The sequence below is a fragment of the Oncorhynchus tshawytscha genome, linkage group LG03 (genome assembly GCF_018296145.1).
Source record: "Oncorhynchus tshawytscha isolate Ot180627B linkage group LG03, Otsh_v2.0, whole genome shotgun sequence".
Classification (NCBI taxonomy): Eukaryota; Metazoa; Chordata; class Actinopteri; order Salmoniformes; family Salmonidae; genus Oncorhynchus; species Oncorhynchus tshawytscha.
Window position 1 is genome coordinate 16,255,643 of NC_056431.1, and position 15,381 is coordinate 16,271,023.

Below are 15,381 nucleotides of genomic sequence, written 5' to 3' on the forward strand. Positions count from 1 at the left end.
AGGACCTTGAGATGCTTCTTACGGAGCCACTCCTTAGTTACCCTGGCTGTGTGTTTTGGGTCATTGTCATGCTGGAAGACCCATCCACGACCCATCTTCAATGCTCTTACTGAGGGAAGGAGGTTGTTGGCCAAGATCTCGCAATACATGCCCCCATCCATCCTTCCCTCAATACGGTGCAGTTGTCCTGTCCCCTTTGCAGAAAAGCATCCCCAAAGAATGATGTTTCCACCTCTATGCTTCACGGTTGGGATGGTGTTCTTGGGGTTGTACTCATCCTTCTTCTTCTTCCTCCAAACATGGCGAGTGGAGTTTAGACCAAAAAGCTCTATTTTTGTCTCATCAGACCACATTCTCCCATTCCTCCTCTGGATCATCCAGATGGTCATTGGCAAACTTTAGATGGGCCTGGACATGCGCTGGCTTGAGCAGGGGGACTTTGCGTGCGCTGCAGGATTTTAATCCATGACGGCGTAGTGTGTTACTAATGGTTTTCTTTGAGACTGTGGTCCCAGCTCTCTTCAGGTCATTGACCAGGTCCTGCCGTGTAGTTCTGGGCTGATCCCTCACCTTCCTCATGATCATTGATGCCCCACGAGTTGAGATCTTGCATGGAGCCCCAGACCGAGGGTGATTGACCGTCATCTTGAACTTCTTCCATTTTCTAATAATTGCGCCAACAGTTGTAGCCTTCTCACCAAGCTGCTTGCCTACTGTCCTGTAGCCCATCCCAGCCTTGTGCAGGTCTACAATTGTATCCCTGATGTCCTTACACAGCTTTCTGGTCTTGGCCATTGTGGAGAGGTTGGAGTCTGTTTGATTGAGTGTGTGAACAGGTGTCTTTTATACAGGTAACGGGTTCAAACAGGTGCAGTTAATACAGGTAATGAGTGGAGAACATGAGGGCTTCTTAAAGAAAAACTAACAGGTCTGTGTGAGCCGGAATTCTTACTGGTTGGTAGGTGATCAAATACTTATGTCATGCAATAAAATGCAAATGAATTACTTAAAAATCATACAATGTGATTTTCTGGACTTTTGTTTTAGATTCCGTCTCTCACAGTTGAAGTGTACCTATGATCAAAATTACAGACCACTACATGCTTTGTAAGTAGGAATACCTGAAAAATCGGCAGTGTATTAAATACTTGTTCTCCCCACTGTATAATCAATCTGATCCTAATGGGGCTGGGAGCTACATGCATTTCATCAAAAGAAACTCGTAGTTCTTTTGAACTAACTAAAATAATAATCTGTATTTATAGCATTGTAGTGTTATGCGAAGAATATACACTCAGATCTTTTTGCCTCGAGAGAACATTTACGATCATCTTATCTATAGCTAATCTTGCTTTGTTAGACAAATAAAGATCTACTTTTGATGTGATCAAGTTGCAGGGTAGCATAGTGGTTAGAGCATTGGGCTAGTAACTGGAAGGTTGCAAGTTCAAATCCCAGAGCTGACAACGTACAAATCTGTTGTTCTGCCCCTGAACAGGCAGTTAACCCACTGTTCCTAGGCCGTCATTGAAAATAACAATTTGTTCTTAACTGACTTGCCTGGTTAAATAAAGGTAAATAAAATAAAAAAATTATCATGGTGATTAATTGCACTCAGTTTCGAGTGGTGAATTTAAATACTTTTAATTGGTGTTATTTAGAGCACAAGTGGTGGCTCTAACTTCTAAGGTCACACTTGGCTCGGGTTGGTGTGATCTTTATCACGTGAATACCCTGGACGGGGAAATGGAACGTTACAGGAATTACATTGTTCAGGGGATGGGTGGGTGTTGATGAGGGTGGACGGACAAAGTTTGAATCACAGACACATAGTCACACCCCTCCCATATGGCACCATCCCCCACCTTTCCTCTCATTTCTGACAAACAATCTAAAAACAGGTCCCGGTTACCATGGTTACACATTGCGTGTACTTTGAGTGAGTATGTGAGTCACTGGTGTTATGTTCGTCAGTATGAGCAGTAGGCTGTGGGTGCAGTAACCTCATGACAAGTGAAAAACGGCTACTCATTCATCAATGACTGCAGTGATTTAGAGGATAAACCACACAATAATGTAGGAATTAGGAGTGACTCTCCACTGAGTCTTAGCCAATGAGGCCCACTCAACTGTTATTTGTATGACAGTGCAGTGCCCTGGTTGGTTTTGAAACCAGTAAACAAACATCTGGGTGCCTGATGGAGACTGCTTTGCCAATGGGATTCAACCTTTTGAAAGTTAACATTCCAATCCTCTAGCTGGCTAAAAAGTGATGTGCAAAAATGTAGCCCTGTCATGCTCTTATTCTCTACTTTCCTCTATGTGTATGTGGAAAGGAGGAGGGTGGGGGGTCTGCTGTCTGTTATATTAGCACAAAAAAGGAAGCCAGAGGAAGGAAGTAGGTGCCTTGACATACTTTACAGGGAGCTTCCAGAATAAAACCTATGATCTGAAGAAGGTGGGGGGGACTGGGGCACTTTAAGAGGACGGACACTTCCTGTGCAGCTGACAGGAGGTCTGAAATCATACCCTGTAGAATTCCCCCATATCACTCACTCCACCCAGAGAGGAGAACATCATAACACTGACGACCTTCGAATAGAAATAAATGTGAGCCTCACAGTTGGAATAACCAGGTGTGGGTTTGATGTTAGTCTGAGATATAAAACTGCATTTTAAAATTAGAATTCCTATAAAACCTGTAAAAATAGAATGGTTATTAACCTCTGACACTATCTAAAAACATAAAGGCCACGTTATAAGTGCTCTGGGATCACTGAATGAAGAATGGTAACATGTAAGCATGGAAATAGAAGGCAGGTAGTGAAGTAGGACCCAGAGTAATAGTATGTATGTGAATGGCCCTGTGTAGAATGATACTCTCACACATACATTCTCTTGATTTCTGTAGACTCACCTGCAAGGCCTCACTCAGACTTCTCTTGTGTCCGTCCACTACCACAAAGGGCCTGGTCCTCTCCAGTGGCTTTCCGTGTCTACTACCATGGTGGTGCAATGGACCTGGGGACAGGGAGAGATGGGATTCATAGGAAAATATTGTCTTATGTCCCTTGAGGCGCTATATTCAGATGAATAAATAACTTTGATACTATAACATCAGCGGATGGAGAAACTATTTTGTTAGTGCTAGTATTGACCCTAAAATCTAAATTCTCAGCTAATGGCAACCTATTACCCAGCCGTAGTAGTCAGTGAACACCTTCCTCATGGGGCAATGCTAATTATAAGATCAGGTTAGCCACATCTCAGATGGATATCCCTTAATAGTAAGGACAAACTAATGTGGTATACAGGCTTAGGGTAGGAAATGCAGGAAATCTACCATTTTCATTAAATGGTTTCAATATGCCAGGAAAACAACTCTGCATCACAATCTAAACATGTACAATTCAAGATAATTGCACAAACCAATCAGTGATGCCGGATGTGCTTATAATAGCTCATGCTCTCCCTTTCTCAGCCGGCATATCTTCTGACTCCTTTCTTCACACACACATAAAACAGACAGCTGCATTAACATCAGTACAAGAGGCTCTGTGTCCCCTGTCCGTTCCTAGTACAGCTGTTGTCCAGAGCCTGTATTAGGCTTGTTATAGATGACTGGCTGGCTGGCAGGTGTCTCGAGGACAAAAAAGCAGCAGACCACCTCCCAATGCTCATTTTACAATATCCTACCTATGTACACTGAACAAAAATATAAATGCAACATGTTTTCATGAGATGAAATAAAAGATTGCAGACATTTTCCATACACACAAAAAACATCTCTCAAATGTTGTGCACATGTTTGTTAACATCCTTGTAGTGAGCATTTCTCCTTTGCCAAGATATCAAGAAGCTAATTAAAACAGCATGATCATTACACAGGTACACCTTGTGCTGGGGACAATAAAAGGTCCCTTTAAAATGTGCAGTTTTGTCACACAATGCCACAGATGTCTCAAGTTGAGGGAGTGTGCAATTGGCATGCTGACTGCAGGAATGTCCACCAGAGCTGTTGCCAGATAATTTAATGTTTATTTCTCTACCATAAGCCACCTCCAACATCATTTTACAGAATTTGCCCGAACGGTACTTGAACATGTGCCCTGCGACTGTCAAGCCAACAACTTAAAAGTTAAGCGAAAAGGTCTGAATCTCTTCACTGGGTGTTGGGTTTGACAGTCACTGAGCCAGGGTCCAAGTCCTGGTTGGGCTTACACCTAAATTCACTAAAAACATGTTATTATAAGTGTTTAGAAAGTAAAGGTATCAGATAAATATTAATTGTAATTGGCAGAGTGTTACATGCTAGGCTCCAGTATCGAGAGAGGTTTAACTGACTGTAGGATAGGTCTAAAAATGTAAGGTAATTTTGGATGCATTTGCGAGTGCCCAGGCAATGACTGAAATTAAATTTTAATGACAGTTCCTTTGAAGTTGCCTGGGCTAAACTAGGGTTACTACAAATACCTACTTGTAAGTGAGGAGTGAGACGATACTGTTGTTGCGTTCAAAGGAGACAACTTCTCTTGTGGCTTCTGCATCTCTGTTTTATTTGAGTTCAAATGACTTTCCGCCAGCAGATATTCCTGCAAATCGTTATCGTCCAGTAATCCTAAACGGCTACTAAGTAACGTATTTGATTGAGTACCGCGAAATGTAACAGTCTCGAGTAGCACCAATGTTACCAGAGCTCCAGACAGAAACATTGTTGCGCAGTGACATTGGCTCGTGTCCATCAATTAATCCACCTAAAGGATGTAAAACAAGGCATTCAGAAACGGAGAAAGGCAACAGGTTCTGTCGGAGGCAACTATATGGCTACCTCAATTTGCCTACAAGGGCAATTGTCAAGCGAAAGTCCATGATAGGCATCCACAAAAGCACGCGCAGAGCAGAAGTGTTGCATGGGCCAGTCAATCAAACGTGTAACTTTATTTCAAGAGGCTTCATTTACCTGCGCCATTAGCCCACACCATAAAGTCCTGTAACAAACCTCTAAACAAGACCGGCCCGCTGTCCGTAGCCTCTGGCCACAGTTATCGCAGGGTCATATTTCCAGTACCGTTACCTTCACACTCAGAGCTACTACAACATATGTCCCTTCCGTAGCGGAGATGAGCCACTGTGATCTTGTTAAATTCCCAAAGTGCTATCCAAAATATCTTAATTCCTGAAAGGCAGACAGTTTCGCACATGCAAGACATTCGGGCAAAAGACTGAGTGCGTGTTTACAGCGATGGTGTAATCGCATTTCAACCCCCGTACAGGGCGGGATTTTCTCTTGTGCTTTAACTCTTTACTGCCTGAATCTTTCTGCGCGGTCACATTCTAGACGGCCTTCTAACAAACCTTACACAACATTTATATATAGCAAATAAAAAAATAGATTTATAAAATCCTGCATTTAAGATAATTAAGTGTGACTAAATTATGCAAACGTTTACCTTACACAGACATAGGCTATTTAATCTGACAATATGTCATCCTATTGTCTGAACATCCCAAATAATTAGCTGGATCTCCAGTTGTCAATTGTTAGCATTACTAAATAAATAAAACCCCTGTAGAAGCAAATGCTATTGTTATACATGTCTAGTCGATTTAACTATTAACTAGTCACAGGAAATAGAACTTTGGACAGGGATTCAAGGAATGAAACAATTTCCTTCAGAACAATACTTGAAAGAAATGAACCAAGATAAACATTTAACAGTGTGTGATGAACAACTGTTCATTCGGCAAGTTTGCTTTTATTGTTATTGAAGAAGATTGAGGACCAAAACCTGTAATGGGCTAATATGCTAAATATCTTTACGGTGTCTGCATGTGATTTAGGTGGTCGCCCTAATGGACATAGTACATGTCTGTGTCTGAACAGCTTTCTATTGGATCCCAGGTACTAGTGGGGACACAGGCGTAACAGATCCTGCCCAGGTCCCTCCAGCACTGGGGACAGTAGGCCGCCTGGCAGCCTGAGACTGTGCACTCCACAGCCCGGTCACCCCTCTGCCTCTCCCCACACACACAGCACCACCGCAGCCTGCAGCCCAGCCTCTCCAGTCTAGACAACACACCAGACAACACCTGAGCGGGAGAGAGTGGAGGTGAAGGGGAGAGAGACAGCAGAAAAGTGGGAGGAACAGAGAGAGTGGGATGGGGAGAGTACAGGAGGTAGAAGGGGCAGTGTTAAATAACAGTACAATTCAATGAAAGGAACATATTTTCCCTAATTAGATTATTGGGTGTCGCATGGAACGAAAAGCATTAGTGAAGACAGAAGAGGATAATACAACAGCATGTAAGACCGGATGGAGAGAGAAGGGCCCAGGAAGGAGAGTGGGAGGGAGGCTGCATCCCAAAGAGTTTGTGTTTGTTTAGATTCGTCTTGGACATCATTCCTGGAAAAGAGTGAGCCCATTTGACTTCAAAATTAAAAGGCACTGTCATTCTGTCATGAGTTCTCAGAGGTCATCCAAGAACCATCCCATCAACTAAATCAGGAAATAGAAGGGTTCAAAGACCTTTAGGAAAATAAAGATGTTTAAACTCTGTTTAATGAGAGAGTAGTTAAATACACACAGTACGCACTGTTTTCTCTCCTGTTCCTAGCTGCATGAGTCGTGTCCGTTGCCTTTTGGTGTATGAGATGCGCCTCTGGATCTGCAGGTTATAAAGGAACAGAGCGCGCCTCTTCTCCCGCTAACAGACAGGCAGCCACAGCAGAGGGTGGACAGACAGAGAAATGGGGCAGTCAGATAAATGACAATGAGCTAATATACTGTGTAGAACAGTAGGGCCACAGTCAGGTAAGATATAGAAAAATCGAGACATGAAAAGATAATAACTTTTTTTCTGTTGAATGAGATATTTGAATCACCCTGAACATGGGTTCTAGACTTCACCACTGCTGTATGAACACTCAATACTGTCCACTATGAGGATGCTTCTGGAGCGCTGAACACCTGAGGCCAGTTGGATTAGTCTGTGGGCTGCACACTTTCACCATGTTGCACGTCTCTCCCAAATGCTTTACGTGCAGCAGCTTAATTTTGCTTGATTTGTGAAACTAATCCCCTTCAGAGAGCATAAGTGGAGGACTAATAACAGTAATGACACTTCAGCTGATTTAGTGCTAAGTGAAACACACAGAGGGCAATCCTTCACTCTATCTACTACGCCAGTCTCTCCCCTCGCTGTAGTTTCTCTATAGGTGCTTTCACACTGGCATTTTCAACCCTTAAGTAAACCCAGGCAGCTATTCAATTATGATCCTGGAATGGCAAAACACTTCTGGTTTTTCTTCCTACTTGATCTATTGCACTCACCTCATCTGGTGTCCCAGGTCTAAACCAGTCCCTGATTAGACAAGAATGAAAACCAGAAGTGTATTGGACCTCAAGGGCCAGATTTCAAACATGCATTTTCAACCCGGGCCAGAATTTTAAGTGCTCAAAATGCCTTTGAAATGCTCTCCCTGTTGTGGAAATGCCAGCATGAAAAATGTCTGTATCCCCACTTTCCCTCCGTTAATCTCTTACTCCCGCTAATTCTTAGTTTCTCTGCATACAGTATACACGCCTTTTTCGCCCCTCTGTGCAGTACTGTAGGTAGGGCTTCAGTATGAGCAGAATACGTAGTGTCTAAGGCTATTACAATAAGCTGCTCTCAGGTAAGCACTGCTTTACTCGACACACACGAGCCAGTGCATTTCTTACAGGATTGGGGGAAAAGGGCCACATTCACTCTGTGTACACATTGTGCTAAAGCCTATTGAATTATAAACTGGGTGGCTCGAGCACTGAATGCTGATTGGCTGACAAATCCGTATACCACGGGTATGACAAAACATTTATTTTTACTGCTCCAATTACATTGGTAACCTGTTTATAATAGCAATAAGGCACCTCTGGGGTTTGTGATATGTTGCCAATATACCATGGCTAAGTGTTGTGTCCAGGCACTCCGCGATGCGTCTTGCCTAAGAACATATATGGTATATTGGCCATATACACCGCACCCCCTTGTGCCTTATTGTTTAAATATACCTCAACCAGCAATGGTGCACAAGTTTGCATGAACAGTTATATCTATTACGTCTGGATTAGGCTAGGTTTCTTCTTTTAGTCACGTTCCTATATGCATATGTGCATGTTTATGAAGAACGTGTATCTTATAAGCCTAGAGGTTCCTGGACTTCATGTGTTCATTTCATTAAACCCATTGCTTCCTTTGGAACAATTAAAGGAAATAAAAAACAATAAAAAAACAATGTGCACAACTGGCCTTAACGAGGTAGCTCAGCTTATATGTTGAATTTCACACAAATAGTGAATGATGTAAATGAAGGCTAAGCTTTCTTCTGAACAATGATTTGCTTTATTTTCATTTATACTCAGCAGTCGACACAGTAGCTGCTCCAATTTCCGGGGAGATATCAGTAACACATCTATAAGAACTCCGGGGAAATCCACCCTTTGTGACATCCAGATCGACTGCAAAAACTAACAGTATAAGGAGCGCTTCTACTTTGTGGGACATTGTATTCTTTGTTTATTTGGAGGTCGACCGACAGGACCCTACTGTTTGTTCAAACCTTCCCTGTGCCAATTCCACCAGGGATAAAAAAAAGGGGGAATAATAAATGTTAGCCTGCCTATTTAAAACGTTACATAGGCTGGACCCAATGCCAACATGTCTATGTGCATGTTGTGTAGAGGATCCCAGAGTTTAAATGTAGCTACTACTGATGTTTTGATCACAGTGGATGTCGTCACCTGTCTTGATACATTGCATACATTATATTATGACCTTATAAATCTAGTTTATTTCCCTCTTCATTTTAATTACTATACTGAGCAAAAATATAAATGCAATATGTAAAGTGTTGATCCCATGTTTCATGAGCTGAAATAAAAGTTCCCTGAAATTTTCCACACACACAAAAAGGCAATTTCTCTTAAATTCAGCACAAATTATATTACATCCCTGTTAGTAAGCATTTCTCCTTTGCCAAGATAAGCCATCCACCTGAAATGTGTGGCATATCAAGAAGCTGATTAAACAGCATGGTCATTACACATGTGCACCTTGTGCTGGGGACAATAAAAGGCAGCTTTACAAATGTGCAGTTTTGTCATAACACAATGCCTCAGATGTCTCAGGTTTTGAGGGAGTGTACCACTGAAATGGTGACTGCAGGAATGTCCCCCAGAGCTGTTGCCAGAAAATTGAATGTTTATTTCTCTACCATAAGCCATCTCCAATGTCGTTTTAAAGAATTTGGCAGAACGTCCAACCGGTCTCACAACCGCATACCACATGTAACCATGCCAGCCCAGGACATCCACATCCAGCTCCTTCACTTGCAGGATTGTCTGAGGGGGTGCTGATGAGTATTTCTGTCTGTAAGTAAAGCCCTTTTGTGGAGAAAAACTCATTCTGATTGGCTATGCCCGGCTATGCCCTCCCAGGCCCACCCACATCTGCGCCCTTGCCCAGTCATGTGAAATCCATAGATTAGGGTGTAATTTATTTATTTCCATTGACGGATTTCCTTATATGAACTGTAAAATCTTTGAAATGGTTACATATACATACACCTTTCTTTCGACCCATTGAAAGACAGTTGAAACTTCAGAGAAACCATCCAAGTGGGTATATCAAATCAGAGCAATCAATCAGCACCTTGTGGCACGTACACTGTAGTGTAGGCTCTTAACAAGAGAACGTTCAATTATCAGATTTAAGAGCTGAGAATACCTTTAGAGGATTTAAGAGCAGAGGTTACCTTCAGATGATTTAAGAGCAGAGATTCCCTTTAGAGGATTTAAGATCTACATGTATGACTGGGACAAGGTGTTAATGTGAGAACTATAATTAACACAAATACTACAGATTACATACAGGCAAGCCTAACATGCCGTTAATACGTTATACATTGTGTCATACATCCGAGTTACAGTATGCAGAGGTTTCGTTCAACCAAGAGGATGGTAGGTGTGGTTGAGAGTGGGCGTGTGTGGCCTCACCTTGGGGAAGTAGAAGGCAGCGATGACTCTGCGCAGGCGGTTGCTGTACACCTGCAGGCAGCACATCAGCGCCATCATCAAGAGGGGCACAAAACTCCACAGGTAGTCCTCTATGGTGAGAGCCCTCGGCTGGGGCAGACAGTCTGAGAGAGAATAAAAAAAGAAAAGGGGATTGTTCATCTTGTAAATATTGCCACGATTTGACTGATCTGTGGTCTCACTTAATCCTGATTATTAGCACATACTATGAGAATGTCCATTTTATTGTGCATGGATAACTCTTAGTTGTCATCCTGCATATGGACAGACATGTGATGCTAGAGTATATGTGTGTTCTATGCCTCTTGACAACACTGTCTAAACTATCTAGCCAAGACAAGGCTGTACACCACTAGACCAGAGCAGATTAGTGTTGTAGCCAGTAAGACAGGGACAGGTCAACACTAACTAGCCACAACACACACATCTGGCACATCCGTCTTTGGCACATTGAGCAGTGAGATTACAGCAGAGAGGCCACCTACGCTGGTTACTAGACTGCATATCCAGGTTAGAGGAGGTGTTGAAGGCCCCGATGGTCTTCCTCAGGAGCTTGGCCATCATGGACTGTCCTCCCACGTTGATGTCTATGTGGTGGCTACCTGTGGAACACAGTGGCATGAGTTAACACAATCACACTGTGATAATGATACGGTACAGGAGAAAGTGTGTGTGAGACTCACTGGTGAGGGAGAACTTTGTGAAAGTGTGTCTGCGGATGATGTCAAAGATGTGGTGGAGGACCATGTCGACAGCCAGTAGCACACAGACAAACACAGCCAGAGAGATTACCTGCAGCAGGCTCGCCATCTGTGGCCCAATGACACAGATCTGGGATTAGATTTAACTCCCTTTTGTGATTGTAAAAAGACTTGGACAAGTATTTTGATCAATCACAAGATTGTTCTTCAGTCTATATAACCCTAAAGTCAGCAAGGAGTGGAAAGATAGTAATGAACAAGTCATTGGAGAAAATGATTGGATTGAAATACACCCAGGAGAGATAAGCAACGCACCACTAGTTTAAGCTCACTGGGATGTATGGACAGGCTGCGGGGGTTGATGAAAAGGCCCCGCTCAGCTTTCTTCAAAGGTAACAGATAACGTTTGTCCTGAAATGTCAAATGTACATATAAGCTTCCAGACGTTATACCCTCCCCTACATATTTATTTGGACAGTGAAGCTAAAACAATTAATTTGGCTCTATACTCCAGCATTTTGGATTTGAGATCAAATGTTTTGCATGAGGCGACCGTACAGAATGTCACCATTGATTTGAGGGTATTATCATACACTCGTTTTGCTGTTTAGAAATTAAAGCATTTTATGTATTTAGTCCCCCCATTTGAAGATAAGTATTTGGAAAAATTCACTTATAGTGTATTCAATTTTGTCAAAAATGTACTATTTGGTCCCATTTTCCGTGCAAAGAATACATCAAGCTTGTGACTGCAAACTTGTTAGATGCATTTGGTTTGTTTAGGTTGTTTCAGATTATGTAGTGCCCAATAGAAATGAATGGTAAATAATGTATTCTGTCATTTTGGAGTCACTTTTATTGTAAATAAGAATGTTTCTGAACACTTCTACATTATGCCACCATGATTACGGATACTCATGAATGAATCGTGAGTAATGATGAGTGAGAAAGTTAGACATACAAATATCACCCACCCCACACAAACGCTCGCCTCCCTGTTATCGGTAATGGAAGGGGTTAGCATGTTTTGGGGGGCATGATCTTTGTGCAACTTACGCACAATTCATTCATGATTACTCATAATCATGGTACCATCCACATTAATGTAAAATTGTTCAGAAACTATACGTAAAAGTGACTCCAAAAAGAATACATTATTTACCATTACTTTCTATTGGGCATAATAAAACAAACTGCAAATGCATCCAACAAGTTTGTAGAGAGTCAGAAGCTTTATGTAGTCATTGCGTGCTAGGAATATGGGACCTGTGACACCTTTAAATGGGGGAGCTAAATGCATAAAGTGCATTAATTTCTAAACAATAAAACAGATATGTATTAAAATATCCTCAAATAAAAGGTGACATTTGATCTCAAATCCAAAATGCTGGAGAATAGAGCCAAATTAAACATTTTAGCTTCACTGACCAAATATATACGTTATCTTTTGTTTGCTTACTGCTCTCTTTCTCCTGGCATCAATCTGTCTGAAGTAGGTGGTGATGTAGATGTTGTCAAAGCGAACGTCTTGTGTATACTGCCTCGCATAGCCAAACGCTCTTCACGGGAAGGCAGAGAGCGAAGAGAGGCACACATGCGTTGATTACATTAGAAACTGTATAAACACTTTATAAAAATAAACATCATCATGGTACTGCAGTGAGTCCAATGCAGGGGTGCATGACTTTAGTCCTCGAGGTCTGCATTAGGCTGGCTTTCAACCTTGACTGATTCAGACCTGGGAAACTGGATGTATGGACTCTGGCCAATCACTGACAAAAGAAAAGGACACTGCCACTTTGGAGAACTAAAATAGCCAGCTTCTCAAAAAGCAGAACATCTAACACACCCCTACATTAGATGGAATGACATGTGTATTTATGCTATCATATCTAACTGAGTTGCTGTGTGGTTGAGTAGGCTCACGAGGTGAAGATGGTGATGAAGGTGCAGGAGAGGAGGAGCTGGATGAGGCCCAGAAACTGGTCCAGAATGACCTTGGTCTCCTCGAAGGCTTTACTCAGACCCTCTGTGAAATCCTCCTGTAGGGCTGACACACCAAACACAGACTGCTGCTCCTCCTCCTACACACTCTCTCGCACGCACACACACACACACACACACACACACACACACACACACACGAGAGGGAAAGGTGGAAGCTCAGGAACTGTAAATAACATCCAATTAAAGTATTGTGCAAAGTGCATCTTCAAAAGAGTAGGGCATAATACATGTATTTTGAGTAGAGAAAACCTCCAAATGACCTAATTATGTGTAAACTACAGTCTTGTATTTCTTTCATTACTTAACTGCCTTGGTTTTAGTGAGAGCAGACAGAAGAGTTGGGCTGTACCTGCAGCACCACGTTAGTGCTGAATTCTCTGGACAGTGCGTCAATGGAGAAGTTGAGCTTGTCGAAGGTTTGCCCAAAGTTCCCTTCCACTGGGATATCCTCCCTGCACCAGGGCTTCATGACTGACAGGAAAAGCAACCAAGCAAACATCATTCTAATCAGAAAAATATATCACCCCACTTGACTAAACATCTGGGCTACCAATGAAGTTGAACCCCTACCTCTCATGATGTCACAGAGGAAGTGGAATCTCATGGACACACACAGGATGTGGTTGATGACTGGGGCTTTGATGGCATCCATGCAGTCCTGCCACTTGACCTCAAACCACTCCCGACAGCGCTCTATCCCCTGCTCCACCACATCTGTCGCACAATGCAGAAAAATAGGTGAGTAATGTTAATACATTCACAATGTCACACCCTGACCATAGTTTGCTTTGTATGTTCTATGTTTTGTTTGGTCAGGGTGTAATCTGAGTGGGCATTCTATGTTGGATGTCTTGTTTGTCTGTTTCTGTGTTTGGGCCTGATATGGTTCTCAATCAGAGGCAGGTGTTAGTCATTGTCTCTGATTGGGAGCCATATTTAGGTAGCCTGTTTTGTGTTGGGTTTTGTGGGTGATTGTTCCTGTCTTTGTTTGTTACACCAGATAGGGCTGTTTTTCACTGTTCTTGTATATTGTTCTATTGTCACCTTTATTAAAGATGTATCAAAAATAACCACGCAGCGTTTTGGTCCGCCTCTCCTTCAACAGAAGAAAGCCATGACACACAACTAATTATCGACCAATAACAACCAACTTCAATCTGCTGAATAGGTTTTTAAATGCAAACCAACACTCACTGTCACATCGCATCATCGTCTTTGCTGCATACAAATCCTGGGTGCTGCCAGCAGCAACAGGGCCCTGTTCCATGGAGTCATAGCCATACTGCCCCATGACCTCATCCCTGATGCTCTGAAACTTCCTGCTCACACTCTTAGCCTCGTCCTGGAACTCCCCATTATCCTCCTGACCCAGTAAAGGAAGGAATGAAGGAAACGTTGAGGGCATATCCTTGAAATATCAGTTGATAATGTGAAACAAACCTACTGAACTAATACAATAGTGAACTGTGTCGCATTAGTGGATACTCAGACTGCTCTTAGGGCAGGTCTGCCAGTTTTGACTAGCAGAAGTGACTTTTCGTAGCAGGTTAGGATAATTAACGTAGCAGGTTAGGATAAATAAGTTTAGGAAAATTCTCATCGCAAATATATTTAGCTAGAACCAGGCCTGCCCTGAGAACAGTCTTGGTTTCCACTAATGCTATTCTGCCAATAGTGGTCCACTGACCATGATAATGTGTAACTTACCACAATACCCTGCACCACCTGCATGAAGGGCTCCATCACCTCCCTCCACATGACCTTGCTGTGTTTGATCTGGAGCTCGATGTTGCACCCCATAGAGAAGGCCACATCCTGGACATTACGGTGGATGTTAGCGATTGGGCCTGACAGGATGATCAGAGGATTGCCGGTTTACACCACAGCGAAGCCATACTGCTAGCAATCTATTTGGAAAGTATCAAGGCAATACATTTTTTCCAGAGCTATTTTCAGTTTACCCCTATACAGGCCGTAGAGGACAAACAGCATGAGGTATGCCCTGCCACGAGAGCCGAGCATGCTGGGAAAGATCAGGAGGACCGAGCAGCGAAAGTAGGAGGAAAACGCCCCACCCAGAATACATACAGCTGAAAAACACACACAGAGCATGACTAATATGTTTCCAATTTGTTTACTTTACTGATTGACTCCAAACAGTGTTCAATTGCAGTACCATAATCTACTCACCAACAAAAGCATATCCTGCTAAGAGCCTATTTACACTGGTCATTGAGACATTGTGGAAGAGACCCAGAAATAAACCTGGAGGGGAAAATTCACAAGACACGTTTTAATACAATTAACTGCTCAAATTATAACCTGAAACATTGTAGCGTTGTGGAATCAGTCGACCCTACCTGCACCGCTGAGAGCACCAAATAATGCTCCCAGGAAGAAACGAGCAACTGGGAACTCCTGTGACCGACTAAAGAGGAACCGGTGGGCAAAATCTGGCAGAACCCACCTACTGATCCTCTCCAAGGCTGTGACAAAACACACACAAACACGGTAAGTATCAAATTGATCATCAGTGGCACAAACACCAACTCATTATCTGGAATCTACTAACTGGAATGTGGTGCTTTTTTGAGTCTTCG

The 15,381-nt window shown here is 42.6% G+C and overlaps 2 protein-coding genes across 5 annotated transcripts in view; both read right to left on the minus strand.

Moving 5' to 3' along the window:
- LOC112228500 (disintegrin and metalloproteinase domain-containing protein 15-like) overlaps nt 1–5,272 on the minus strand; it is a 31,746-nt gene extending 26,474 nt beyond the window's left edge. For 2 of the 4 annotated variants that reach the window (XM_024393880.2, XM_024393872.2), the window contains exons 1-2: nt 4,478–5,271; nt 2,918–3,021 (exon numbers count right to left, since the gene is read on the minus strand). In XM_024393880.2, coding sequence (XP_024249648.1) covers nt 2,918–3,021; nt 4,478–4,742 — 369 coding nt within the window. In that variant the 5' untranslated portion in view covers nt 4,743–5,271. Of the gene's footprint in view, nt 1–2,917; nt 3,022–4,477 lie in introns of all 4 variants that reach the window. The other 2 variants (XM_024393889.2, XM_024393899.2) reach the window with 2 other exon arrangements.
- Nucleotides 5,273–5,504: 232 nt separating this feature from the next.
- On the minus strand, nt 5,505–15,283 carry dcst1 (DC-STAMP domain containing 1). Its single transcript, XM_024393911.2, has 15 exons — nt 15,142–15,283; nt 14,972–15,046; nt 14,743–14,871; nt 14,489–14,628; nt 13,976–14,144; nt 13,352–13,495; nt 13,131–13,252; nt 12,701–12,858; nt 12,234–12,333; nt 11,090–11,185; nt 10,757–10,883; nt 10,559–10,675; nt 10,035–10,177; nt 6,595–6,705; nt 5,505–6,090 (listed from the first exon to the last, which is right to left on the minus strand). The coding sequence occupies exons 2-15, from the start codon at nt 15,012–15,014 to the stop codon at nt 5,851–5,853; spliced, it is 1,839 nt and encodes a 612-aa protein (XP_024249679.1). The 5' UTR covers nt 15,015–15,046; nt 15,142–15,283; the 3' UTR covers nt 5,505–5,850.
- Nucleotides 15,284–15,381: the final 98 nt, after the last annotated feature.

Excerpts from the sequence above, each read along its gene's own strand:
- dcst1 (XM_024393911.2), bottom strand. The coding sequence starts at position 15,014 with ATGACCAGTGTAAATAGGCTCTTAGCAGGATATGCTTTTGTTG. Across the intron at positions 10,884-11,089 it reads CCAGTGAGCTTAAACTAGTG|ATGGCGAGCCTGCTGCAGGT; the intron begins GTGCGTTGCTTA and ends ATTGGGCCACAG. Across the intron at positions 10,178-10,558 it reads TATGCAGTCTAGTAACCAGC|ACTGTCTGCCCCAGCCGAGG; the intron begins GTAGGTGGCCTC and ends ATTCTCTCTCAG.